The sequence below is a fragment of the Stomoxys calcitrans genome, chromosome 2 (assembly GCF_963082655.1).
Source record: "Stomoxys calcitrans chromosome 2, idStoCalc2.1, whole genome shotgun sequence".
NCBI lineage: Eukaryota > Metazoa > Arthropoda > Insecta > Diptera > Muscidae > Stomoxys > Stomoxys calcitrans.
In genome coordinates, this window is record NC_081553.1 from 66,017,036 (window position 1) to 66,043,645 (window position 26,610).

The 26,610-nt window shown below is 36.7% G+C and overlaps 1 protein-coding gene across 4 annotated transcripts in view; it reads right to left on the bottom strand.

Annotated features, from left to right (window-relative positions):
- The window catches only part of LOC106091641 (uncharacterized), a 171,543-nt gene that overhangs the window by 16,732 nt on the left and 128,201 nt on the right, over positions 1-26,610 (bottom strand). The window contains exon 1 of one of the 4 annotated variants that reach the window (XM_013258229.2): positions 7,142-7,363. The exons of the other annotated variants lie outside the window; for them this stretch is intronic. Coding sequence (XP_013113683.2) covers positions 7,142-7,277 — 136 coding nt within the window. The 5' untranslated portion in view covers positions 7,278-7,363. Of the gene's footprint in view, positions 1-7,141; positions 7,364-26,610 lie in introns of those variants that run through there. 4 annotated transcript variants of the gene reach the window in all.

A 26,610-nucleotide genomic window follows, 5' to 3' on the forward strand; every position in this document is an offset into this window, starting at 1 on the left:
CATGGATTAGAGAATGTAAAAACAAAAGCAAATCATCTCTAACGGGCGCACTCTCTCTATCTCTCTCTCTCTCTCTAAGCAACAACACTATGCCAGATTTACTCTATCAACATTTATGCACGAGAGGTGGGGGGGGGGGGGAACTTTATGGTCCAGCTACCGGCAGAACATCCATATACACTCAATAGAGCTTTAATATATTCTTGTGAGTAAATCCTTTTTAGCAGCAGCGCTTATATTTCAAAAACGTTTATAAAACACTTAATGTCGGCGAAAAAAAGTTTAAATAAATAACATAAATTTAGTCACGTTCGGTAAAACAAACACGGACGTACGCACACATGCATGCATCGTAGCACTCACTAATGCACAATACTGGATTTAGCTTTTCAAATAACTATTACAACAAGAAGAACAACACAAATCTGTTTGATTTTTATTGTTTTAAGGTTCACATTCACATCGCATTGCACAGAATTATGGCCATGGATAGAGGGACAAACACCATGATTGTACCCCGCAGACAAACTCTGTTGACACTGATTAAGGCAGCTTTTATTTTAGCAAATCAAAGCGTTTTATATATTTTTCGTTATTTTATTTTTGTAGGAGTATGAAATGGTTTTTTGAGTTTTGTTTTTATTTAATTTTCTCGTTTTTCTCGATGCTTTGAGGATTTTTTCAGTTGCTGCGGCTGCTATTTTTCGTTGTTTTAGTGTTTGTTATGATGTTATCGGCAAGCGTGGCCACCAAATACTACTGCATTTGGCTTCGTTGTTCCTACTAAAAATGAAGGCAAATATTGAACTTTGTGACACCCACCATAAGTTGCAAGCATGAATGGCAACCAAAGAATAGCACCAGCAGCAGCATCATCCAAGGAAACCAAAAGAGGAAGAAGAAGGGATGGCGACAGTAGCAGATCAGCAGATGGAAGACAACAGCAGTTGTTTGTGTCACATCGTTTTAGTCGTTGAAAATGAAAAAGAAACAGATTTCACGCCATTTGCATAGTGGGTCCAAGGGAAATACAAAAACAATGAAAAAAGAACATTTGCCAGAATTGCAAGAACTAAATTAGCTTACCATCAAATATTCAATGTTTGCACTAAAATGTTTCATTTGAAAAGTTTCAGTGCAAGTATAATTTGCTAACTTTTTTGCATATATTTAAGATTTGCTACAAACACAAAATATGTTCTAGAATGGTTCTCAAAAGATTTGTTGTTTTTTGTCTTTAACAAAAATCCCAAGGAAAAAGTTTCTTCTTTGTAAGAAAATTAAGAAAAATAGTTTGTTTACGACAAACGTTAAATGTTTGCAGCAAACATAACATATTTGCGGGGAATATAAAAAATGCTTAAACCAAACATGTTTCAGAATTTATCTAAACACAACGACGCAACTCAGTGGACTGATAGAAAACATAGCTGGGCCTCTCCCGAATAGTCGCAGACTCTTAATGGGGACATGCAATAGCATCTTCTTTTATGGAAGCAAAATATGGGGCCAGATTCTGCAGGCAGCATGCCGAGCGAATCCCTACTCTTGGTACAGAGGATGCCGGATTTTATGGACATATTATCCTACCGGACAGTGGCAAAGCCCGCAGCCCTTCTAATAGCAAGAATGGTTCCGATAGACCTACAGCCCATGGAGAGCGCCAGACTCTACACCTCGAGGTGCACCACCCAAAGTGAAGAGGGTGAAATTCAAACGGAACATGCGAGAGGAGATTATGGAGAGCGAGTGGGATTGGGACCTATGTGGACGCGATGACTTCTCCCCGATGTAAAGATTTGCAAAAAATATCAAGCACGGCGATGCACAGTGTTGCCAAATTGAAAAATCTTGGAAATAATTCTTGAAGTTTTGAATGGATAGAGATGTGTATACGAAACGTAACACAGCCAATGTTGAGGTGTTTTCACATAAGTATGCAAAATTTGGGGGTCCTAGTGGATTCAAAAGGTTGGTCCTTGGGCTTGAAGGTTGGTTGTATGGTCCGATCGGCTTGATGCTTTTGTGAAAAGATGGAACTCGTATACCCCTACAAAAAATTTCCAAAAATATGAAATATCTCCAACGATTTATGAGTTATTCGACTTAGAACATTTTTTTTTTTTGAAAATTTTAGTCAAGTTGTCGCCGGTATTTTTGAGATTGTGTGACCTGTTGTGAACCGATTGAAAATTTTATATATGCCTGTAAAGGTTGCAAAATTTTTCGGGTATCAAGAAAAAATCGGTGCAGATTGTGCGGTTGTAATAAAGGAGTTCAGCATAAGGCGAGAGATGTACTCGTCACAGATGTAAAGCAGTTTCCCATCCTGACCCGCAAAAAACAGGAATTTTTTGTTTGAACCCTATCAATTTTTTTATGCCCAAATAATTGGCAAAAATTGGAGGCCACCGTAGCGCAGAGTTCTGTCTATGACGCTGAACGCCTGGTTTCGAATTCTGGCGAGAATACCACAAAAAAATTTTCAGCGGTGGTTATCCCTTCTAATGCTGGCGACATTTGTGACACCCAAAGTGGTATCGCATTGCGGCACGCTATTCCGACTCGGCTATAAAAAGGAAGCTCCTTATAATTGAGCTTTAACTTGATTTGGACAGCACTCATTGATATGAGGGAAGTTTGCCCCTGTTCTTTAATGGAATGTTCATGGGCAAATTTGTAGTAGTTGTCCAACACATAAATCCGATATGCAGGAGGAACTCATCACCCAAATTCCCCAAACGAAGGTATGAGACAATTGGAAAAATATGGTAATCAAATTATAGATATTTGGGAGTATAGTACGAATCCGATTAAAAAATGTAGGGCAAAGTACCCGGGGCTGCTCCGACTGTGGCATTTCGCTGAAATTTTAAACAGTGAGTGTGTGAAAGTCTCCCGATATCCAACTCAAATATGGTTCGGATCGGTCTTTATTCAAATATAGTTGCCATATAGACCGATCTGCTGATTAAGGTTCTTAAGCTCATAAACGCTGCATTGATTACCCGATTTCGCTACAATTTGACGCAATTTGATGCATTAAGCCTCCCGTCATTGGACTTGCATATGGTCCTGATCAGAATATATTTAGATATAGCTACCATATAGACCGATCTTCTAATTTAGGGTCTTTATTCCATAAGAAGCGGATTTATTGCCCGATTTAGCTGAAACTGTGGCTTGTAAAACAGTTCTCGGGGCCTGAATCAAATATGATCCAGATCAACCCCAATTTGCATATTACTATGGATATGGTCCATGATGGTGAGTATCCAAAGTATCAGCACCGTTGTACTTAACACGTTTTTACTTTTTTTTGTTTGTTTTTAACTTTTTTTTATTTAATGTCCGCCATCATGTGTTCCATTGGAACCTAATAACAATTATTTAATTTTTTTTCTATGCCCTTTACGTTGGGCGCCAGAACTATTACCAACAAGTTTTCAAGTGAAATTTCCTGTATAAAAACAAATTTTTAAATTTGTTGCTAATATTATTGGCAGCCTAGTTTAAAGTTGATTTTTCAAAAAAAAAAAAAAATACACCTTACGTTGGGCGCCAGATTTAAACCATTTTGCAGCCAAAAAATGTTTTCAATTAAAACTTAGTTTATTGCCACTGTTCCTCTCTTGCTATTTTCGCTTTTGTGACATTTTGTTTACATTTCCACGCTTTTGTCATTGTTGACTTATGTGCTGCGAAATCCGGCACCGTTTTCTTATAACTGCTGCAGGGAACTGTTGCATGTGCGTATGCCATTTGAATTTCAGAAGTTGCGTTTTCTTTTCTTCTTGCAGTATGCTTTCCTTCCTGTTTAAATATTTTTTAATGTTGCCACTTCTCAGAGTCTTTGCAAGTGAAGCTTCCTATCCACCCGTTATGCCAGAGGAATATTCCAAACATACATTTGAGGCGCATGGAAAAAAAGACAAATTATGGGTATGCAAAATATTGAGTCTTGTTTTATGCAAAATTATTGCCAATGGAAGATTTTTGAAATATTTTTTCATTATAATATTAAATTTTAATCAAAATTAAAGAAAATTTAATTTCCAAAAAAACCGATGTTCTTTAAATGTTCACAGATGGTGCATAATGATCCGGTGGGGAAAATAGGATACCAGATTTTTTGATATCTGAAGGGGGAGCGGACCCTCCCCCTTACTTTAATTTTCAGAAACGCCAGATCTCCGAGATGGGCGGTGCCATTTAAGCAAAATTTTGTGTGCTCTCTTATAGTAACCTACAAACAAAAAATTGAAATCCATATTTCGGATGGGGTACCTAGGGGGGGCGCCCCTCCCCAAAACCTACCAAAAATACATTTAGACCAATCACGACAATATGGGACTCAAATGAAAGGTATTTAGGATAAGAAAACGTATCTGATATCCAATTGTCCGACCAAGTGTTAGGGGGACCACCCCAACCCCCAAAACACTCTTAATCGGACATAAATGAAAGGTATTTAGGATAAGAAAACGTATCTGATATCCAATTGTCCGACCAAGTGTTAGGGGGACCACCCCAACCCCCAAAACACTCTTAATCGGACATATTTACCGACCATGACAATATGGGGCTCCAATGAAAGGTATTTGCGAGTAGAATACGAATCTGATATCCAAATGTTGGACCAGGTTTCTGGGGGTCCAACCCTTCCCCCGAAACAACCCCCAAACAGGACTTATTTTCTGATTTAAATAAAAGGTATTTGAGTGTAGAATACAAATCTGATATCCAAGTATTTGAGGGACCGCATCCCCGAGAACATACAAATTTACGAGCATAGCAATATGGGGCTCAAATGAAAGGTCTTCGGGAGTAAACCACGAATCTGATATCAATATTCGGGAAAAGTGTCTATGGGGCCACTCCACCCCCACAACACCACCCAAGTAGGACGTATTTGTTGACCATTCCAATATGGGGCTGTACTAAGATGGTTTTTGTAGAATAACACGAATCCGATATATATCTTCAAAGCCAACTCACTGAGTGGCCGCCCATCACCCAAGCCGGTCATGTTTGCCGACTATGGAAATATGGGGCTCAAATTAATGGTATATGAAAGTAGACCATGAATCTGATATCAACATTCGGGACCAACTGACTAGGTGACGTCCCACCCCCATAACACCACCCAAATAGGAAGTATTTGCTGACCATTGAAATATGAGGCTCAAATAAGAGATATTTTAGAAAAGACCACGAATCTGATATAAATTTTTAAAGCCAAGTCACCGAGAGGCCACACCATCCCCCAAACCGGTCATGTTTGCCGACTATGGAGAAATGGAGCTCAATTGAAGGGTATTTGGGAGTAGATCAGGAATCTGACATCAACATTCGGGACCAACTGTCTAAGGGACGTCCCACCACCATAACAACCCCCAAGTAGGACGTATTTGCTCGCCAAGACAATTTGGGTCTTCAAGACAGTGGAGCTCGATATTCATAGTTTTTAGGGTCCATACCCCAAACCGGACATATATGCTGGCTTTTTCAATAAGGGGTCAAGTGTATGGTATTTGAGATTAGAAAACGAATTTGATATCCAATTTTGAGGCCAATGCCAATATGGGGTTCAAATAGATGAGAATTGAGCACAAACACCAATTTTTTACTGACCATTGCAATATGGGGCTCAAATAAAGGTATTTAGGAGTAGAATACGAATTTGGTATCCAAATGTAGGACCCCGTATTTTAGGCATCACCGCTTCCCCAAAACAACTCCCAGAGGGTAACAATTTTTCGACCAAGCCAATATGTAGCTCAAATGAAAGGTATTTGAGATTAGAAAAAGAATTTGATAACCAATCTTGGGGCCATGTGTTTGGGAGACGCCTCATCCTGTAAACTCCCGTCAAAACCAACTGCAATATGGGATTTAAAAAAAAGAGCATGATGGTGATATTTTTTCAGTGTCTGGGGGACCACCTCACCCCCGAAAACACACCTAAATCAGACATCATGAGCATATTGGGCTGAAATAAAGTATTTTAAGAATGGACGTACGTCTTACATCCAAACTAAAATTCGTAGAGCAATAAAGATCATATGGGATTCATATAAGATAAATGTTTGTCAAGCAATATACAATTTTCGTAGCATGGTATTTCACTAAAAGCTCTTTTATAGTCGAAAAAAAATATGCCATGGAAAATTTTTGTCCATATAAAGTAAAAGAAAGCGCAGCGGAGTGGGCCCGCTCCAGCTAGTTTATCATAAAATTTATTTTCACATTATATTAGGAACTTGAACACTTTTTTAAGATATCTACTCTTGATATTCTGTTTTCGGGATTTAAAAAGGCCACCTACATAGAAATCTCGCAGACAGTTATACAAAAATGATAAAAAAAATTCTTTAAGATAATTTGCTTTTCTGTCTTTTCTTTCAGAGAATTTAAGCTCAACAAGTTCTTCGCATCTCCTTTTCCCCCCTTTTTTCTCTTCACGTTAAAAGTTTTTCACCACTCAATGTAACTTTTTGCTTACTTTTACATGGCTTCCCAATTAACGTTGGGTTTTCGGTTATACAAATTAAAATGACATATTTCATTTACAATTTACAGACAATGCAGCTGACAACATGGAGACAATGGGGACTTGAAGAAGAAAAAAACAAAGTTTAAAATCCCATGCAAAAGCCATTGCCCAAAGGGAGGATAATAAGTATTGAATTTTAATTTCAACAGAAATAAAAGATGAGAAAATAAAATCTGCAAAAAAGTAAGTCCGCAGACATTCCTTTTCTTTTTGGTTTTGCTTAAACAACATCTGTTAAGTGTTATATGGCGTTTTCATTGTCTAGAGTTTTAATGGGAAACAGCAAGTCTTTAGAAGGGAGATGTCTGCTTTTTTTTTGCCCCAAAGATTGACGAATGAAAGTTTTTATCACAAAGTTAAGTGGTTTTCTTTAATTTAAATGGGCAGGTTTATTTTTTCACAATTTTATAACATACTGCAAAAAAACATCTCGTGTTGCACTAGAGCTGTCATTGGGCCAATTGGAACTGTTAGCATGATTGACAAAATGCCAAATTTAAATTTAAAAACGTGACTTTTTACCAAAAAAAATTCTCTTTAAATTGAATTTTTTCATAAAAATAACACAAATGTCTGCAATCTCACCCCTTGGCAACATGTCAATATACTGTTGATCGCCATCGCCATCACCATCTGTATCCACATCATCATCCTCGTCCACGGTTCGATTGAAAACTGTACAATGTCGCAATAAACGAAATTTGGGTTTTCGAAAAGACATTTTTTTTTTGTCTCGCTTTCTTTGGTGCTTTTACTTTTCTTTTATGAAAATTTATCAAAAAATAGTTTTCGATTCGCTTGTTGTATTCGTTTCTCGTTTCTGTTTTTTTTTTGTTAACTATTTCTTCGTTTAATTGTCCACTTTAAATGCTAAATTGTAACTGAAAATCTAAATCTCTATTCCTCTTGTCAGTGCCTTGTTGTTGGAATAGATGACTATTCCAGCTGGATGTTTGCTTGCTTGCCTTTAATTAGAGCCATTCTCTCGGCATCATTGGACATCAAGCAAATGAATGCCTCGCCCAGGGCTTTTGCTGCTATTGCTCATCCCAAAATGTTAAATCAGTCTTTGATTCTCATTGAGTGTGTGTTTCTCTTCTTTTTCTTTTTTTTATATATAATTTACACTTAATTAGCGTATTAATTAATCCCACAGAGACTTATTTTAAACAATAGGAACTAGATTTAACCTGATACAAGTAGTTCGACATAATCATGGACGTAGGCAAGTTAGAAAATTGACATAAACAAATTTTAACAGATATAGAATTTTGATACACATTTTGGTAATTTTAATTGAAGCAATAATTTCTAAAAAATTTAAAACTATACTTTTTATACGATTAAACAAAATTTAGCATGCAGTGTTCTGTCACGATATTGTAAAAGCCATGGTCCCAATGGGTGCATAACCTCATATAATAGCTCACATATAAACCGATCTCGCAATTTTAATACGATTTGGTTCAAGCAAACAGAACAGACTACTCTAACTACATTTTCCCCAAGGAAAGGGTAAAAAACAACCCTTTTCCCAAGGAAAAGGTAAAATAACTACCCTTTCCCCAAGGCATGAGCAAAAAAAACTACCCTTTCCCCAAGGAAAGGGTAAAATAATTACCATTTCCCCAAGGAAAGGTTCAAATAGTTACCCTTTTTTTGGGAAATAACTGCCCTTTCTCTAAGAAAAGACTAAAATAACAACCCTTTCTTGAAAAAAGGGGTAGTTATTTACCCTTCCCCAAAGAAAAGGGGAAAATGACTCCCCTCTTCTCAAGGAAAGGGTACTAGAATTACCTTTTCATAAGAAAAGGGTACTACGGTTTTTACAAGGAAAGAGTTCTTCAACTACTCTTTCCCCAAGCAAAGGGTACAATATCTACATTTTCTCCAAGTAAAGGATACTATAACTACCCTTTCCCCAAGAAAAGTGTACTATAACTACCCTTTCCCCAAGGAAAGGGTAGTTATAGTACCCTTGGGGAAAGATAGTACCCTTTCCCTTGGGAAAGGGTACTATAACTACCCTTTCCCTAAGGAAAGGGTACCATTACTAACCTTTCCCAAGGGAAAGGGCACTCTAACTATCCTTTCCCTAAGGAAAGGGCACTATTACTACCATTTCCCTAAGGAAAAATAACTATTACTGCCTTTTCTCTAAGAAAAGGGTACTATAACTACACTATGCCCAAGGAAAAGGGTAGTATAACTACCCTATGCCCAAAGAAAGGGTACTATTACTACCCTTTCCCTAAGGAAAGGGTACTATTACCACCCTTTCCCAAAGGAAAGGGTACTATTACCACCCTTTCCCTAAGGAAAGGGTGCTATTACTACCCTTTCCCTAAGAAAGGGGTATTGTAATTACCCTTTTCCCAAGAAAAGGGTACTAGAACTACCCTTTTCCCAAGTAAAGGGTACTATAGCTACCCTTTCCCCAAGGAAAGTTTGCTATAATTAGCCTTTCCCCAAGAACAGGGTACTATAACTACCTTTTCCCCAAGGAAAGGGTACTATAACTACCCTTTCCCCAAGAAATGGATACTTTAACTACCCTTTTCCCAAGAAAAGGGCAATATAACTACCTTTTTCCCAAGAAAACGGTACTATCACTACCCTTTTTCCAAGAAAACGGTACTATAACTACCCTTTTCCCAAGAAAAGATTACTATAACTAGCCTTTCCCCAAGAAAAGGGTATTATAACTAACCTTTCCCTTCTCCACGGAAACGGGACCTTAACTACATGTAAATGGTACTATAACTACACTTTTCCCCAGGAATAAGTACTTTAACTACTAAAAGGGTACTATTACTACCCTTTTCCCAAGGAAAGGGTACTATAGTTACCCTCTTTTTAGTACCCTTTCCTTGGGGAAAGGTTAGCTATACTACCCTTTCCTCGGGGAAAGGGTAATTATAGTGCTCTTTCCTTGAGGAAAGGGTAGCTATACTACCCTATAACTACCCTTTCCTATAACTATAACTAACCTTCCCCCAAGGAAGGGGTACTGTAACTACCCTTTCCCCCAGAAAAGGGTACTAAAACTACCCTTTCCCCTTGGAAAGGGTATTATAACTACCCTTTTCCCTTGGAGAGGGTACTTTAACTACCCTTTCCCCCTGGAAAGGGTTCTATAACTACCCTTTCCCTTAGGGAAGGGTATTATAACTACCCTCTCCCCAGGGAAAGAGAACTATTACTACCCTTTCATTAAAGGAAAGGGTACTATAGTTGCCCTTTCTCCACGGATAGGGTATCTTAACTACCAGGGGAGGCTACTATAACTTTTCGCAAGGAAAAGGTACCCTTTACCCAAGAAAAGGGTATTACAACTACCCTGTCCCCTTTTACCAAGAAAAGTATACTATAACTACCCTTTCCCCTTGGAAATGGTACTATAACTACCCTTTCCCCATGAAAAGGGTACTATAACTACCCTTTCGCCTTGGAAAGGGTTCTATAACTACCCTTTCCCCAAGGGAAGGGTACTATAACTACCCTCTTCCCAGCGAAAGGGTACTATAACTACCCTCTTTCCAGGGAAAGGGTACTATAACTACCCTCTTCCCAAGGAAAGGGTACTTTAACTAGCCTTTTCCCAAGATAAGGGTAGTAGAACTACCCTTTACCCTTGGAAAGGGTACTTTAACTACCCTCTCCTAATGTGAATTGTGCCAAAACTCCCCCTTTCTTAAGGAAAGCGTACTATGATCAAGCTTTGGTCTGATGATGGAGCTTTGGTTAGCTTCGAAAATACGATCTCCGTAGTCTGACTAACGCATTTAAGCACATCACTAATGCCTCTATTTTTTTCTATTCTAAATTGAAGCAAAAGCCGATTGTTTTCAGATGGATAAAGAAATTCATCGATAAAATGAAACAACCAAAAATAAAAAGTAAATTTCACCTCAAACTTGGAGATAAAATTTTGACCAAATTTTTTTTGAAACAAAATTTTCTATAAAAATGAAATTCTGACAAAATTTTCTATAGAAATAAAATTTTGACAAAATTTTCTATAGAAATAAAATTTTGACAAAATTTTCTATAGAAATAAAATTTTGACAAAATTTTCTATAGAAATAAAATTTTGACAAAATTTATTTTTTTTTTTTTCTATAGAATAGAAATAAAATTTTGACAAAATTTTCTATTGAAATAAAATTTTGGCAAAATTTTCTATAGAAATACAATTTTGACAAAATTTTCTGTAGAAATAAAATTTTGACAAAATTTTCTATAGAAATAAAATTTTGACAAAATTTTCTATAGAAATAAAATTTTGACAAAATTTTCTATAGAAATAAAATTTTGACAAAATTTTCTATAGAAATAAAATTGTGACAAAATTTTCTATAGAAATAAAATTTTGACAAAATTTTCTATAGAAATAAAATTTTGACAACATTTTCTATAGAAATAAAATTTTGACAAAATTTTCTATAGAAATAAAATTTTGACAAAATTTTCTATAGAAATAAAATTTTTACAAAATTTTCAATAGAAATAAAATTTTGACAAAATTTTCAATAGAAATAAAATTTTGACAAAATTTTCTATAGAAATAAAATTTTAACAAAATTTTCTATAGAAATAAAATTTTGACAAAATTTTCTATAGAAATAAAATTTTGACAACATTTTCTATAGAAATAAAATTTTGACATAATTTTCTATAGAAATAAAATTTTGACAAAATTTTCTATAGAAATAAAATTTTGACAAAATTTTCTATAGAAATAAAATTTTGACAAAATTTTCTATAGAAATAAAATTTTGACAAAATTTTCTATAGAAATAAAATTTTGTGAATATTTTCTTGAAAAATTAAATCTTGTGAAAATTTTTTATAAAAATAAATTATTAATTTTGCTATATATTTCAAATATTATAACTTTTTTACAATAATTTTTCACATCTAAGCTATTTAAGCCATCTGTTATGCACCATTATTCCCTATTAAATAATAAAATCATAATTTTCACTTTCAATCTGTTCTCTATGCTATGCTTCACATAATTTTTATTTTTTTTTTTTTGTAAAGCATTGCCTATCAAAGGCATTAAGTCAACATAAAATTATTAAGGGGTATATTAAATTATTAAATTGTTTTTTTCAACAACACCAGCCAATAGCAACAACAATGCCGCAGACAAGATATAAAACCCTGAGAATTTAGTCATGCTATGATTGAGAGTGACGGCGTTATAAACTAAACTCGTGCTCAGGCATTTCTACAGCGAATGTGTGAAAAAAGCGCGAAAATTATGTGTGTTGCTGTATGATCATAAATTTAAATAAAATAAAATCTATTAAATTTTCTAGCATTTTTGTTTTATGTTAAACAAAAAAAAGTATTCAGTGACTGTAACCCGTGATTTTTGGGTCATAGTAATGGCATATGCTTGCTTTGTCGAACGCTTTATGAGCGGCATATGAAACTTGTGACACATGTGCGATTTATTTGACAATGATGATCATAATGATCATCAAAGCCATCTAAGTCATCATGTGAGCAAGAATGTTGAAATTTATTTATTTTTTTTATAATTCTTTGATTTTTCTCCAAAAAAAGTTTACTCTCCTGTTTTGTGTTTTATAGAGTGATCATCTTCAAGGGTTCTTAATTAAGTCATATTCATGATTTTTTTTTATTATTATGTATGTCTGAGAGAGTTATGGGTTTTTTTTTGTGTGTGTTCATCTTGTTTTGTCACTGTTCATTTCTGTGTTAACAATTAGTAAAATAAATTTTATATGTTTCTTATTCATGTGATCTGGGGGCTCATTGAACATTTGGAGTTTGTGTTTTTATTTTGTTGCATTCTTATGTCCTCAGCCAAATCAAAGTCCCGCATTTCTTGGAAACAAATTGTCAATTTTTAATTGGCAGTGGGAAGAAATCAGAGCATTTGAGACAATAAAAATTATTTTATAATAAAAAGAAGTAATTCCCGATTGTGTTTCTTTTTTGGGAAAATAGAAGATTAAGTTCCCATATAAGCTGATTCCTTATTTGCCTTTGAGTCTCTAAAATCTCAATTATACGCCGATTTGATTTCTATACCCAACACCACTACTGCAGGGTACTTTGACTTCATTTGTTTGGAACACCCAGAAGGAAGAGAGTAGGACTCATCATTGATAAGTATAGCTATCGACTCCGAATCACTTTCTCCTTCGATTTAGCTATGGCTGTCTGTCCGTCTGTCTATGTTAATTTGTATACAATGTACAGGTCTTAATTTTCATCCCATCGTCTTCAAACTTGGCGCAGACTCCTTTACTGGCCTCCTTTACGAAGCTTTTTGAAATTGGAAAAAATCGATGCAGATTTGTACATAGCTCCCATACGCATATATGTTGTCCGATTTGGACTGATATTGCAATAATGTGGTCAGTTTTGAACCGATTGTCACGAAATTTGGAACAAGGGAGCCTCACATGAGTTTCGATATTGCTGATGAACTTGATATAAATCGGTTTAGATATAGCTCCCATATGCATAAATCTCTCGATTTACATTTAGGATCTACGCCAACGCATATGCCAACCAATCTTATCCAAATTTTGCCCAAGGATTTCCTTTATCTCTTGAAATTCTAAATTTCAAATTTGAGCTAATTTTAGTTTCGACGACTAAGCCTGCATATAGGCGCCCCGGTAGCCAAGTTGATAGCGTGCTCGGATTATCAGTCCGGGACCTGGCGCGGGATAACTGTAAGCACCACACTGGCTGGAACAGTGTGATCCGATCAGTTTGGTGTTCATTGCTGTCAAGATAAGCTTAGCTGCAAGATATCGGGCGGGTCCACAGGTTGCGGCTAGTGGAATGCTCCATACGGAGTAGCTGCAACGGCAGTCGCGGACAATCAGCGGTATCTAGCGGAGAGTCTCAGTAAAATGCCAGGCGGCACCGGCTCTTGCACAAACACTGAGTGTCTATGATGTTCGATATGACAAGGCGAGTTACTCGTGCCTTTAAATAACCAATGGCCACCATGTTCCTGCGGCGACCGGTCCTTTGGACCAGAACGACAATGCTCACCTACAGGAGCTTGACCAAAGTTTGCAGGTCAGGCATTCCAAAACAGATCTCAGTCCCTGGATTCTCAATGTAGAGCCCAGGCCCACTCTGTCCTCAAGCTTTGATTCAACTGTGTAGCATGAGTTGCGTCAATCCAAGGCATTTCCTCTGGCAGCAGAGTTTCCCACTCGATCTCAAGTGTCATCTCAGGTTTCCGAACAGAAACCTCTTCTAATCCATCCAGACTCCTATCGTCGTCTCGATTATTCCACGTTAGTGTGTTTTGTTAAGACTTCCAACTACCGTACCGAATACGGTCCAAATTAGTCCATAACCTGACGTAGCTCCAATGTAAAACGACCATTAGACATTTTGCGAATCGAAATTGTTGTCCTATTAGGCTGATAGTTGGCATATAGTTTTCTGCCATGACTTCCAACAACTGAACCTTTTATGGTCCAAATCGGTTTATACCCTTATATAGCTCCCATATAAATCTACACACCGATTTTCAATCTTTAGCCCCTGGAACCAATTGTTATCCGATTTGGATGATATTTCGCACATAGTGTTCTGTTGTGACTTCCAACAACTGTACAAAGTATAGATCAAATCGGTCTATAACCCAATGTAGCTTCCATATAAAACGACCTCCCCATTGGACATCTTAAGCTTCTGAAAACCGCAGTTATTGTCTGGTTTGGCCGAAAGTTAGCACATTGTGCCAAAACGGTCCAAATCGGTCTATAACCTGATGTAGATCCCATGTAAACCATGCCCACCGATTTGACATCTTGATCCTCTGGAAACCGAAATTGTTGTCTAATTTGGCTGACTAGTTAGCACATAGTGTTTTGTGATTAAGGGAATCACAATGGGTCTTAATCTTGCCAACGTGGATGTCTATACGACTAAGGTCTTGGCATCATCCTCCGCCAACCTAACCTATGATGACTTCCAATAACAGCGCCAAGCTCGGTCAAAATCGGTCTATATTCTGATGTTGCTCCCATATTAACCGATCTACTGATTTGACATCTAGAGCCCCTTGAAACCGAAGTTTTAATCCAATTTGCCTGAAAGTTGGTATATACTAATCCAACAACCTTGCCAAGTAGGGTCTAAATCAGTCTATGTCCTGATATAACACCCCTACAAACGCATTTCCCTATTAAACTTCTGAGGCCTTGAAGTTTCTAAGGCCATGCAGAATGAATTGACGTAACTGGTGAATGAACCGAACCCAAAGAAAATCATTTCGGTTAAATCGAAAAACAAAAGCTGGTTTAAACAGGCGTGCAGAAATGCCGTCAGATGGAAAGAGGAAGAGTCAGAAATTGGTTTTCAAAATAAAAATGCCAGTAATGAATTATTACGCAAACAGTCAAAAACTTCGTGTGCCAGAGTACTTAGACGCGAAAAGCTTCTGCACGAACAGCGTCTTCGTGCCAAAGTTCTTGCTTCTCCAAGGGGAAGTAAACGTTTTTGGTCGTTTATGAAAAAAGTGAAGGGCGACTCATCGACTATCCCTACTCTCATTAAAGACAACCAGATATTCAAAGACCCAGTTGATGAGGCTAACCTGCAAACCAATTTGTGTTTGTTTGTTTGTTCCGTATAGACTCCAAAAAAAGGCTGAACCGATTACCTTTAAATTTTCAAAGATTATGTTAGTTGGTCTGGAAAGAAACATATGTCATATATTTTTTGATATCGGGAGGGGGGCGGACCCTCCCCTTACCCTAAAAGTACTGCCCAAAAATAAAAGTAAACCGATCGGGACAGTATGGCATTCAAATGAAAGGTATTCAAGAGTAGAGTACGAATTTCATAATAAAAGTTGGGTCCAAGTACCTGGGGGGCCGGGGGCCGCCCCAGCCCTAAAACCCCTTTAAATAGGTTTATTTGACAATCATGACAATATGGGACTCAAATGAAAGGTATTCGGGAGTAGATTACGAATATGGTCAGGAGGTAGGAATAGGCGTTGGTCTGGAAGGAAACATAGGTTATATAATTTTTCGGTATCGGAAGGGGGACGGACGCTCCCCCTTATGCGAAAAACACAACCCAAAGCCAAAAGTGGACCGATCGGGACAATGCAGGTATCAAATGAAAGGTATTGGAGAGTAGAATACGAATATGGTATCAAAATTCGAGTCCAAGTACCCATCGGAGCGCCTCAACCCCAAAACTCCCCCAAACAGACATGTTGAACGTTTATTTCAATATGGGGCTCAAATGAAAGGTATTGGGGAGTAGTTTTCGAATATGGCATACAAAATCAAATCGAAGCATAAGGGGTCACGCCACCCCTCAGAAAACGCCATTAGAACCATTACGACAATATGATACTTGGTTGAACCGATTTGCTTAAAATTTTCATAGATTGTGTCTGGAAGGAAACATAGGCTATATAATTTTTAGATATCGGGTGGAGGCGGACCCTCCCCCCTTACCCCATAAACACCTTTTAAAAAAACGCCATTAGACCCATTACGACAATATGATAGATTGTGTACGTTTGTCTGGAAGGAAACATTGGCTTTATAATTTTTAGATATCGAATGGAGGCGGACCCTCCCCCTTACCCCATAAACACCCCCATACCCGAAAGTGGTCCGATGGGCACAATAAGAGTATCAAATGAAAGGTATAGGACACCAGAAAACCAATATGGTATTCAAATTTGGATCCAAGAACCCAGCGGGGCCCGCCCCCCCAACCCCAATACTCCTCAAAACAGATATAATCGAAGTTCATGTCAATATGGGACTCAAATGAAAAGTATTAGGCAGTAGACTGCAAATATGGCTTAAAACATTAGGTCCAAGTACTGGCAGGTCGCCCATCCCCAAATACCCCCAAATGGGCATATTATCCGACCATGGCTATATGGGACTCAAATGAAAGGTATTAGGGAGTAGATTACGAATATGACAATAAAATTTGCGTTCTAGGTCTAGGTAGCACTTTTCCTCCTAAAGATACATCAAATGGGTTATTTGACTCATTATGTCAATATGGGACCCAAATGAAAGGTATTTGAGAGTAGAAAACGAATTTTATATCCAATTTTGGAGCCAAGTATTTTGGGGTACACCCTAAAGCACCCCCTAAACTGAACTTCATTTCCGTTAGGAATAAAGAACGAATTTGATATCTATTTTCAGAGCAAGGTGCCGGTGGCCGCCCCAGCCCCAAAACACCCTCCAAAAGGTTCATATTTACCGGTCATGGCAATATGGGGCTCAAATTAAAGGGATTTGAAAGTGCAGCACGAATTTGATATCCATAATTGAGTCGAAATGTCTGAGATGCCATCCCTTCCCTAATGAGAACATTGCCCTAGGAAGAACAGGAACCGAGAAGGGGTCATCTTCTCACACATCAGTGAGTGCTTTTCGATTCAAGTTTAAAGGGCCTTTTTTTATAGCCGAGTCCGAACGGCGTCCCGCAATGCGACACCTCTTTGGGGGAATTTTTTTTTAAATGACCATGCATGGCATTGTACCTCGCAAATGTCGCCAACATTAAGAGGGGATAAACACCGCTTTGTGCGATGTTCTCGCCAGGATTCGAATGCGTTCAGCGTCATAGGCCACAATGGCACGAATTATATATCCACATTCAGGGCGAAGTGTCCCCACGCTCTAAAGATATTAGAGAGTTAAAGAAGGCGCAGCGGAGCGGGCCCGTTTCGGCTAGTAGAATAGAAAATTTGCCTGATTTGGCTCAAGATTCGGCCCGGCCGAACATAGTCCGCTTTTACTTGATCCTTTTAATTGTTTAGTTTTTGCCTTTTAGTTTTTAATATCCCTAAAGCAATTTGGCAGCTTAGTCAATTGAGTATTTTTTTTTCATCCTTCAGTTCTAACACATGTGAGTGTTGGCTTTTAAGATATACCCTCAAGTACTTTGTTTTTTCAAAAACACATTCAATATGCCATACTTAAGGTACGTACTTAAGGCCACTTTCTAGGATATTCAGGACCCCATGCAGTGTTATGAAATGAAACTAAGATTCAAAAACACAGCTCTACAACAGCAACAACAACAGCAGGTAGTTTTAAAAGTCCATAAAACACACTTCTGATCTTTTTGTTCAAATGTCTAACATGTGTTGGGTTTTTTTTCGAAAACTAAACAAAATTTTGGATTATCCCAAAAAACAAACAACTTCAAACACCACACAACCAGCAATCATAAAGGAAAAATAGGGATTTTGATTTTTTTCCAATAATCCACAAATATAGTTTTTTTCTTTCAACATTTCTTATAAGAAAAAATGATGCCATAAATTTCGGAAAAAATATTTAAGAAAAAATAACCACAATTTTTATTAACCCCATTTTTTCTTGGTGGGAGGGGAGGAAGGGAGGTCCAATTTTAAGTGTAAAACTTCTAAACGAATGAGTAAATTAACGCTTTCGCAGCAGGAAATGACAATTACTCATCTACGCATCAACGCAACCTATCAAACAGCATGCATTCTGAATTCAGGCCTTTTATCCCAAAAAGAGAAACAAACTAACGAAAAATGCTTACATTCCCATAACATCACAAACGACAGACACATATATGAGTGAGTGAATTAGTAAATGACAAAAAATTAAAAGTGGGGAAAAAGAAAAAAATGTTAAACAACACTTTTGTGGTGTTTTAATAAAGGGACCTCCGGAAAAGAATGTGAGGGGAGACAACAAATAAGAAACGTAAACCCTAAATGGAGGCAAAGAAAAGTGACAAAATATTTTCCGCTTCAAATGAAAGATTAATTTATAACCCAAAAACATTTTTTTTTGTGAAAGCCAAGACATTTCATCCATCCATCCATCCATTCATACAACTGTCCTCGTCCTCTGCTTCTTGTGCTTAAGGGAAACGGAAATATTTTACATTTCCCCTAGTGGTATGAGTTTTTGTTCTCATCTCTCTGTGAGTTAAGGAAATTTATGGTTTTAATCGTGTCTCATTTCATTTCAAATCAGGTGATAAAATCTATGGTTTCCAGGAGTCCCCACCACCCTCTCCTTTCTTATTCTTCCATAGTAGGGGGGGGGGGGACTTTATTGATTTTTGTTTTCTTCTTTGCAGCAAGACAATTTCCTTTTGTTCCCCAACAATTTATTAAGTCCAACGCAAATTTGTTCTCTAGGAAATTTTAAATGTCGTTATGTTTTGTTTTTTGTTGTTGTTTTGTAATGCATCCCAAAATGCATGCTGAATATGCGTTTGGTTGTCTAATAAATGTCTTCATAAATTTACACATTGTCAGAGAGCGTGTGTTGCCATTGTAGGCTTTCGCTTTTCTGTTTTCTGGAATATGTGCGTGTGGCTGGCTTTTATGTTTCACTTTTGTCTACTTCAAAAATATCATAAATTTTGCTGGAAAATCGCCGAGTGCCATGGCGAAGCCCCTGTAGCTTTGTTGTGCCAAATAAAGTTGTTTTAGAGTAATTTATGCACTAGTCTTACATTTAACATAATATTTATGTTAACATTAGTTTTTGTATTTGACTCGGCTACTTTGAAATGTATTCTCGTATTCGCTACTTTAAAAGTTGACTGACGTCGTCTTGAGGGTGTGAAGGTGTAGGAGGAGAAAGCCCACAGCAAATTTGCATTAGTTGTTGTAGATGATGGTCTTATGCAAATGTCTTTAAAAGCATGAAGAGCTTAGGTATGCTTGAAAAGTCATAATGTCATAATTTGCTGGCACTTTGAAGAGCATAATAATGCATGTTTTCAGTGATTCTTAACATTGGTTTTATGCAGAAAACACTTAACGAAATTGGTGATTATATTCTTTTGAAGACAACGAATTGCTTAAAACAGGAAATTTAAATAAAGCATACTTTTAGGGGTTCCAACATTTTTGCAATATTAAAAAGAAATATTTTTGGAAAATTAAAAAAAGAAAAATCTTAAAATATATTGTTCTAACAGGAGACAATTGCGATTAATTAGAAGGGTTTTGCTAGGGAAGAAAAAATATTGCATACTTCTAGGGGTCGGTTCAAATTTTATGTTCTTCAAGTTTCTTTGAGAATGTTTTTTCTTCGTCGAAAGAATTTTTGATTTTCGACACAACAAACAAATGGGTTTTTAAGACCAAAGAAAAGAAAGCGCAAACAGACAAAATTATCAGCATATAAATCTTTATAATAAACAATTTATATGCTCACCTAAAAGTATGCCATGGTTTTTTTACAAACCTAGGGCAGGAGAAAAATATTGCATACTTCTGAGGATCGGTCTCTTAGAAAATGTTTTTTCTTCGTCGAAAGAATTTTCGGCACAATAAACAAATGGATTTTAAGGCCAAAGAAAAGAAAGCGCAAACAGATAAAATTATCAACTTTATCAACTTATAAATCTTCAAAATAAACAATTTACATGCTCACCTAAAAGTGGACAAAATTGTGTACATGTATAAAATAAAGTTACATTTTTATGAGCATTTTTTATAATAAATGGTAAGAAAATTTTTAATAAAAATGTTTTGAATTTTTTTTGTTTATTTTTAAAAATAATAAAAAAAAATTTCAGCAAATTTTCTGGAAAAAAAAAATTTTTGTTAGGACCGATTAGGACCATACTTTGCACAGATGTTCGACGTCAAAACAGCACATTTCGTTCAAAATTGCAACAATTGCGACTCCTAGAGGCTCAAGCTGTGAAAATCCGAGATCGGTTTATATGGCAGCTATATCAGGTTATGAACTGATTCCGACCAAACAGCCATAACAAAACACCTCATTCAAAATTTCTAATCGGATAATAATTGCGCCTTCTAGAGGCGCAAGAAATAAACATCCGAAGTTGGTTTATATGGCAGCTATATCAGGTTATGGTTAATATGGACTAATTAAGCACGTATTTTGAAGGTCACAGGAGAAGTCGTTGTGGAAAATTTCACCCAATTCGTACAATAAATGCACCCTCTAGGGGCTCAAGTGCAATTAAGATATCGATATCATCGGATTCAGATCATATTTGTTTATGGTCACAGCTGAAGTCGTTTTTCAAAATTTCACCCTAATCGGATAAGATTTGCGCCCTCTAGAGGCTCAAGAAGTATAATCGGGAGATCGGTTTGTATGGGAGCTATATCAGGTTATGGACCGATTTCGACCATACTTTGCATAGTTGTTACGAGAAAATTAAACACTTTACCCAAAATTTCTGAAAAATCGGATAATAATCGTGACTTATGGAGGTTCTGGAAGCTAGGTTTGTATGGCAGCTTTATCAGGTTATGAACTTGGCACAGTTTTGATGGTCAAACCAAAACACATCACGCAAAATTTTAGCCAAATCGGATAATAATTGTGACTTCTAGCGGCACAAGAACTCAAGATCCGAAATCGGTTTACATGGGAGCTATATCAGGTTATAGCCCAATTAGACCATACGTGGCACAGTTACTGGAAGTTTAAATAAAACACTTTGTGCAACAAAACACTTTGTCCAAATCTGGTAATAGTTGCGCCCAGAGGCTCATGAAGTCAAGATCCGAACTCAGTTTATTTGGGAGCTATATAAGATTATGAACCGATTTGAACTATACTTGACAGAGTTAATGGAAGGCAAAATAAAACACTTCATGCAATAAGATAAGATTTGCGCCCCCTAGAGGCTCAAGAAGTCAAGATCCGATATCGGTTTATATGGCAGCAACAATCCCAACCGACCTGCACTAATAAAAATTATTTGTTCAAAATTTCAAGCGCCTAGCTTTACTTCTTTGAACGTTATCGTGCTTTTGATAGACAGACAGACGGACGGTTGGACAGACGGACGGACATGCCTAAATCGACTTAGGACGTCAAGACGATGATCAGACGTCAAGACGACGATCAGTATTTCGATGAGCTACAAAGGATTGACGAAATTAGTATACCTCCATCCTATAGTGGAGACCACCGTAGCGCAGAGGTTAGCATGTCCAGCTATGACGCTGAACGCCTGGCGAGACCGTCAGAAAAAATTTTAAGCGGTGGTTTTCCTCTCCCAATGCTGGCAACTTTTGTGAGATACTATATCATGTAAAATTTCTCTCTAAAGAGGAGTCGCACTGCGGCTCGCCGTTCGGACTTGGTCCCTTATGATTGAGCTTAAACTGGAATCTGACTGCACTCATTGATATGTGAGAAGTTTGATTAGTGAAATGTTCATGGGCAAAATTTGCATTTACAATTTTTATGTCGATTAACCAACCGTCTGCATTTGGATAGAATTTCAGTTCAACAAAACAATCATAAAATTAAGCGTTTCCTATTAAGTCTTAATGAAACACCCTAGAACTTTAACCCCACCCACCAGCAAACCAAAGCAATTGAATTGAATTTTTCTCACTTTAATTTAACTTTTATTGTGGGAAAAATAAAAAAAATCAATAGCAACCACCTTAATCGCTTAATCAAGGGGTTACATATTACACTACCAAACCACTCCTAACAATATAGACCACCATAGATTTTCCTTCGCATGTATAATTTTCCATACCATACAGACCATACGCACCATACTCCCTGCATATATGCTTCTATGAAAATGTTGGTATTTCAACGAACACGTACCATTGTGGTTGGTTGTATGGGGCTACATACCATTCTCGAATATAGATTATCAATTAAGAGTCGACAAAAGAATACAATGGAATATGCTTGATTGCATAGTTGAAGGTACAAAACAATATTCCCCACCTCACCAGTCTCCTACCTTCCTTCTCCAGGGAACTGAAGAGCTTGCGGTTGGTGAGGTTTCGATACATGTTTTGCTCTTTGTTTGTTTGAATTGCATTTTGATATCAATTAAATCGATTGCTCTCGTACTTGACATTCAATGCTCGTTTGGTAAGTGTAACAACATGAGTTGAAATGTTTTCTGCCAGTTATAGTTGTTGTGGTTAAATGTTTTTCCTTTTACATCTTATTTAAATGTTGTGTGGATTGGTATGTTGGAAATTAAAGTTATGGGGATTTTATTAAGCATTAAAGTTTTTTTTTTTAAATAAAAATAATAGTTTGAGGAATACTACATAAAAGTAAATGTTGTTTAGGTCGTAGAGACACTGACGATGCAGAAAAAATGTATGCAAACCAAATGAAACCTCGACTGATGGAGTGGTTGAAGCTCCACTAGTTGACAAGCCAATAGCCTTCCTAGCACATTAACGCCTGATCCTCGATTCCCTTCTCTGATTTTGATAAAATTTATTACATTCATTATCTAGAGCATTTATGTTTAAATTTTATGAAAAAAAAATTTAAAAAACATACGTTTGTTTCCTAAGCCACTTTTAAACTAATTTTGTTAATATTATGGAACCATTTAGCTAAGAAAAGTGAATTTTAATGAATTTTACATAAAATCGCACCTGCTGTCAAAAGTAGTAAGCATTTCGCCATAAATTAATTTTGTCTATTTGCGCTCTTTTATTTTGTGCTTTAAAATCTCTCTGTGATTTTTCGAACATCTTTCAGCTCGAGATCATATTCAATGCTTTCTATTCAGAGAATAGCATAGAAAAGAACTTATAAAAGTTGAGCAAGTGTGTGTTATTATTGAAAACACTTTGACTGGCTAATGGATCATGATTTCTGATACGCCATGTATCTTTTCACCACCTTTGTGAAATTGATTAAGGTGTCCTACATACCCAAAGATTATTGAGTACGGTATAGAGCACGCTCTTGTTTTGAAACAGGGCTCTAATAAGTCCTCTAATTCTCCTTAGTGCAGTAAGTGTGAAGAAAGCCTTACTTTCACCTATTCCGATAAAAACTAATCATCAATGCTAAGAACAACAAACAAACACATGCAAATGCATATATATGAACATTCCATTAAGAAACTGGGCCAAACTTCTCACAAATTGTGCTGTCCGATTCAATTTTAAGCTCAATGATAAGGGACCTCCTTTTTATAGCCGAGTCCGAACGGCGTGCCGGAAAACGACACCTCTTTGGGGAGAAGTTTTTACATGGCAAAGTACCTCGTAAGTGTCGCCAGCATTAGGAGCGGATACCCACAGATGAAAAATGTTCAGATGGTCCTGCCAGGATTCGAACCCAGTCGTTCAGCGTCATAGGCGGACATGGTAACCTCAAACCATGGCCTATCAGAAATCATGATCCACTAGCCAGTCAAAGTGTTTTGAATAATAACACACACTTGCTCAACTTTTATAAGTTCTTTGCTATGCTATTCTTTGAATAAAAAGCATTGAATATGACCTCGAGCTGGAAGATGTTCGAAAAATTAAGGATAACGAAAATTCTTAATATAGAAACCATGAAATGCAACAAGACACTAAACGGTTTCCATTAATCTCACTCCTATGAGTCTTGGGAGAATTTTTTGTTTGATTTTTAGAGTCTAAAAAAATTTCGGACTCTCGGCAAGCCAATTTACTCCGGAACATGACCTTATACGAGGGGAAAATTTTTTCAACAAGTTTCATTCGTCTATTTTACGTCAATGTAAATTTCATTAGAATACATCTTCCCTAATTTGAGCTAGAGATTTTCTAAGATAGCTCTATTCTTGGGTATATTTTTTTACCCATTCGTCGTTCATGGGTTAAAATGAACTATGGTTTGGGCTTTTAGAACAAGACATATATGTCTCCCACTTGGATTTTAGCGATTTGCGTAGGCGCTTGAAATTTTGCACAAATACTTTCTTTTAGTGTAGTGATTGGTTGGGATTGTATATGGGCCATATCGGTCCATGTTTTGTTATAGCTGCCATATAAACCAATCTTGAATCTCAACTTCTTGAGCCTCTAGACGGCGCTATTCTTATCCGATTTCGCTGCAATTTTGAGAGAGGTGTTTTTTATGACTTCCCGCCAACTGTGCTAAGAATGATTTAAATCGGTTTATAACGTGATATAGTTCCCATATCAACGGATCTCCCACCTATACTTCTTAAACCTCTAGAGGATGCAATTCTTATCTTATTTGGCTCAAATTTTGTATCATGACGGTTTCATAGATATTCAACAGATGAATCCGAATATACTTGTTAAGCCTCTAGAGGGCGTAATTATTTTGGCTGAAATTTTATACTATGAAGTTTTCATAGATATTCCACAGATGTGCCAAGTATGGTCCAAATTGGTTCAAAACCTGATACAGCTCCCATATTAACCGATCTCCCAACTAGATTTTTTAAACCTCTAGATGGCGTATTTTTTATCCGATTTGGCTGTGAATTACAACATACGTGCCAAGTATGACCCGAATCTGTCAAAAACCTGATATAAACCGATATCTTGAATGCACTTGTGCCCCTAAAGTACGCACCTCTTGTCTGATTTGGCAAAATTTTTTCACAACGACTTTTCCTGTGTCCTTCACCAAATGTACTAAATATGGACTAACCATAATCATAATCTGATATAACTACCATATAAACAGACTTTGGATCTAGACTTCCAAAGCCTCTAGAGGGCGCAATTATTATCCGATTTGGTTGAACTTTTTGATGAGGTGTTTTGTTATGACTTTCTACAATTGCGCTTCATAACCTGATATAGCTCCCATTTAAACCGATCTCCCGATTTGACTTCCTGAGCACCTGGAAGCCGCCATTTTTAACCGATTTGGCTGAAATTTTGCATGTAGTGTTCTATTATGATTTCCAACAACTGTGTTAAGTACGGTCCAAATCGGTCAACAAGCTGATATAGCTCCCCTATAAACCGATCTCCCTATTTGACCTCTTGAGCCCCTGGAAGCCGCAATTTTTATCCGATTTGGCAGAAATTTTGCATGTGTCAAACTACGCGCAAATATCAGTCTATAACCTGATAAAGCACCCATGTACACCGGTCTCTCGATCATCCTTCTTTGGTTTCTAGGAACTTTAATTTTTGCTTGTTTGACAGAAGTTTGGTATGAAGAATAAAGTTATGCCCTTCAACTAAATATATTTTGGAAAATTTTTTAGCAGAATCCATGGTGGTGGGTTCCCCAGATTTGACCCGGCCGACTTAAACTTCAACTATACAACTAGACTAGTGAAGGCCACCGTAGATTAGAGTTTAGCTTGTCCGCTTTTGGCGCTAAACGCCAGGGTTCAAATACCGGCGTAGTCCGGTGGCTACAAAAAGGAGGTCCCTTATAATTGAGCTTAGACTTAAATGGGACAGTAGTGTTATGTGATAAGTTTGCCTCTGTTCCTAAATGTACGGTTTATGGACAAATTTGGATTTGCATTCTATTTCTTTACATTTTTGTTTCTTTTTTTTCTCAAAAATTTAACACTCCATTTAATGGTCGAAAATCATTTTCTAAATAAACCATTAAAACAATTTCGAGGAAGTTCTTAGTTCAAGCAGAACACAAAGTATGCTTTTAAGAGATCTAAAAAAAAAAAAACGGCCATAATATGCACACATCAATAGAAGAATGCTTTAGATGTGGTTACTTGCGAAAGATTTATAAATTCTTAGGAATTTCGACGTAAAGTTATAAAATGAAAAGCATCATCAAAGAACAAAAAGTTTGAAAAATGGGAGATTTCTTAAAGTCAATAAAAAAATGGTGGTGTTGGTGGTCAGAAGGCAAATGCAATCCATGCAAACCATAAAAAAATTGGGAAATTTTCAAATGAGTTTTATAACACCATTTTTAACACACCAAAAACAGAATTAAGTGTGTGAAGGAAATTTTAAGAGATGAGAAAAGTATTGGGTTGCCGCGGATTTTTCATATAGTCGGCGTTGACAAATTTTTTCACAGCTTGTGACTCCGTAATTGCATTCTATCTTCTGTCAGTTATCAGCTGTTAATTTTAGCTCGCTTTAGAAAAAAAGTGTAAAAAAAGTATATTTGATTAAAGTTTATACTAAGTTTTATTAAAAATGCATTTACTTTCTTTTAAAAAATCCGCAATTACTTTTTGGGCAACCCAATATATTCTGGAATCAGTTTCATGCAATTTGGAACATTTTAAAGAAAACTCAAAGGAATTCACCTTGTCCAGAAAGAAGTATTAGATTCTTAAAG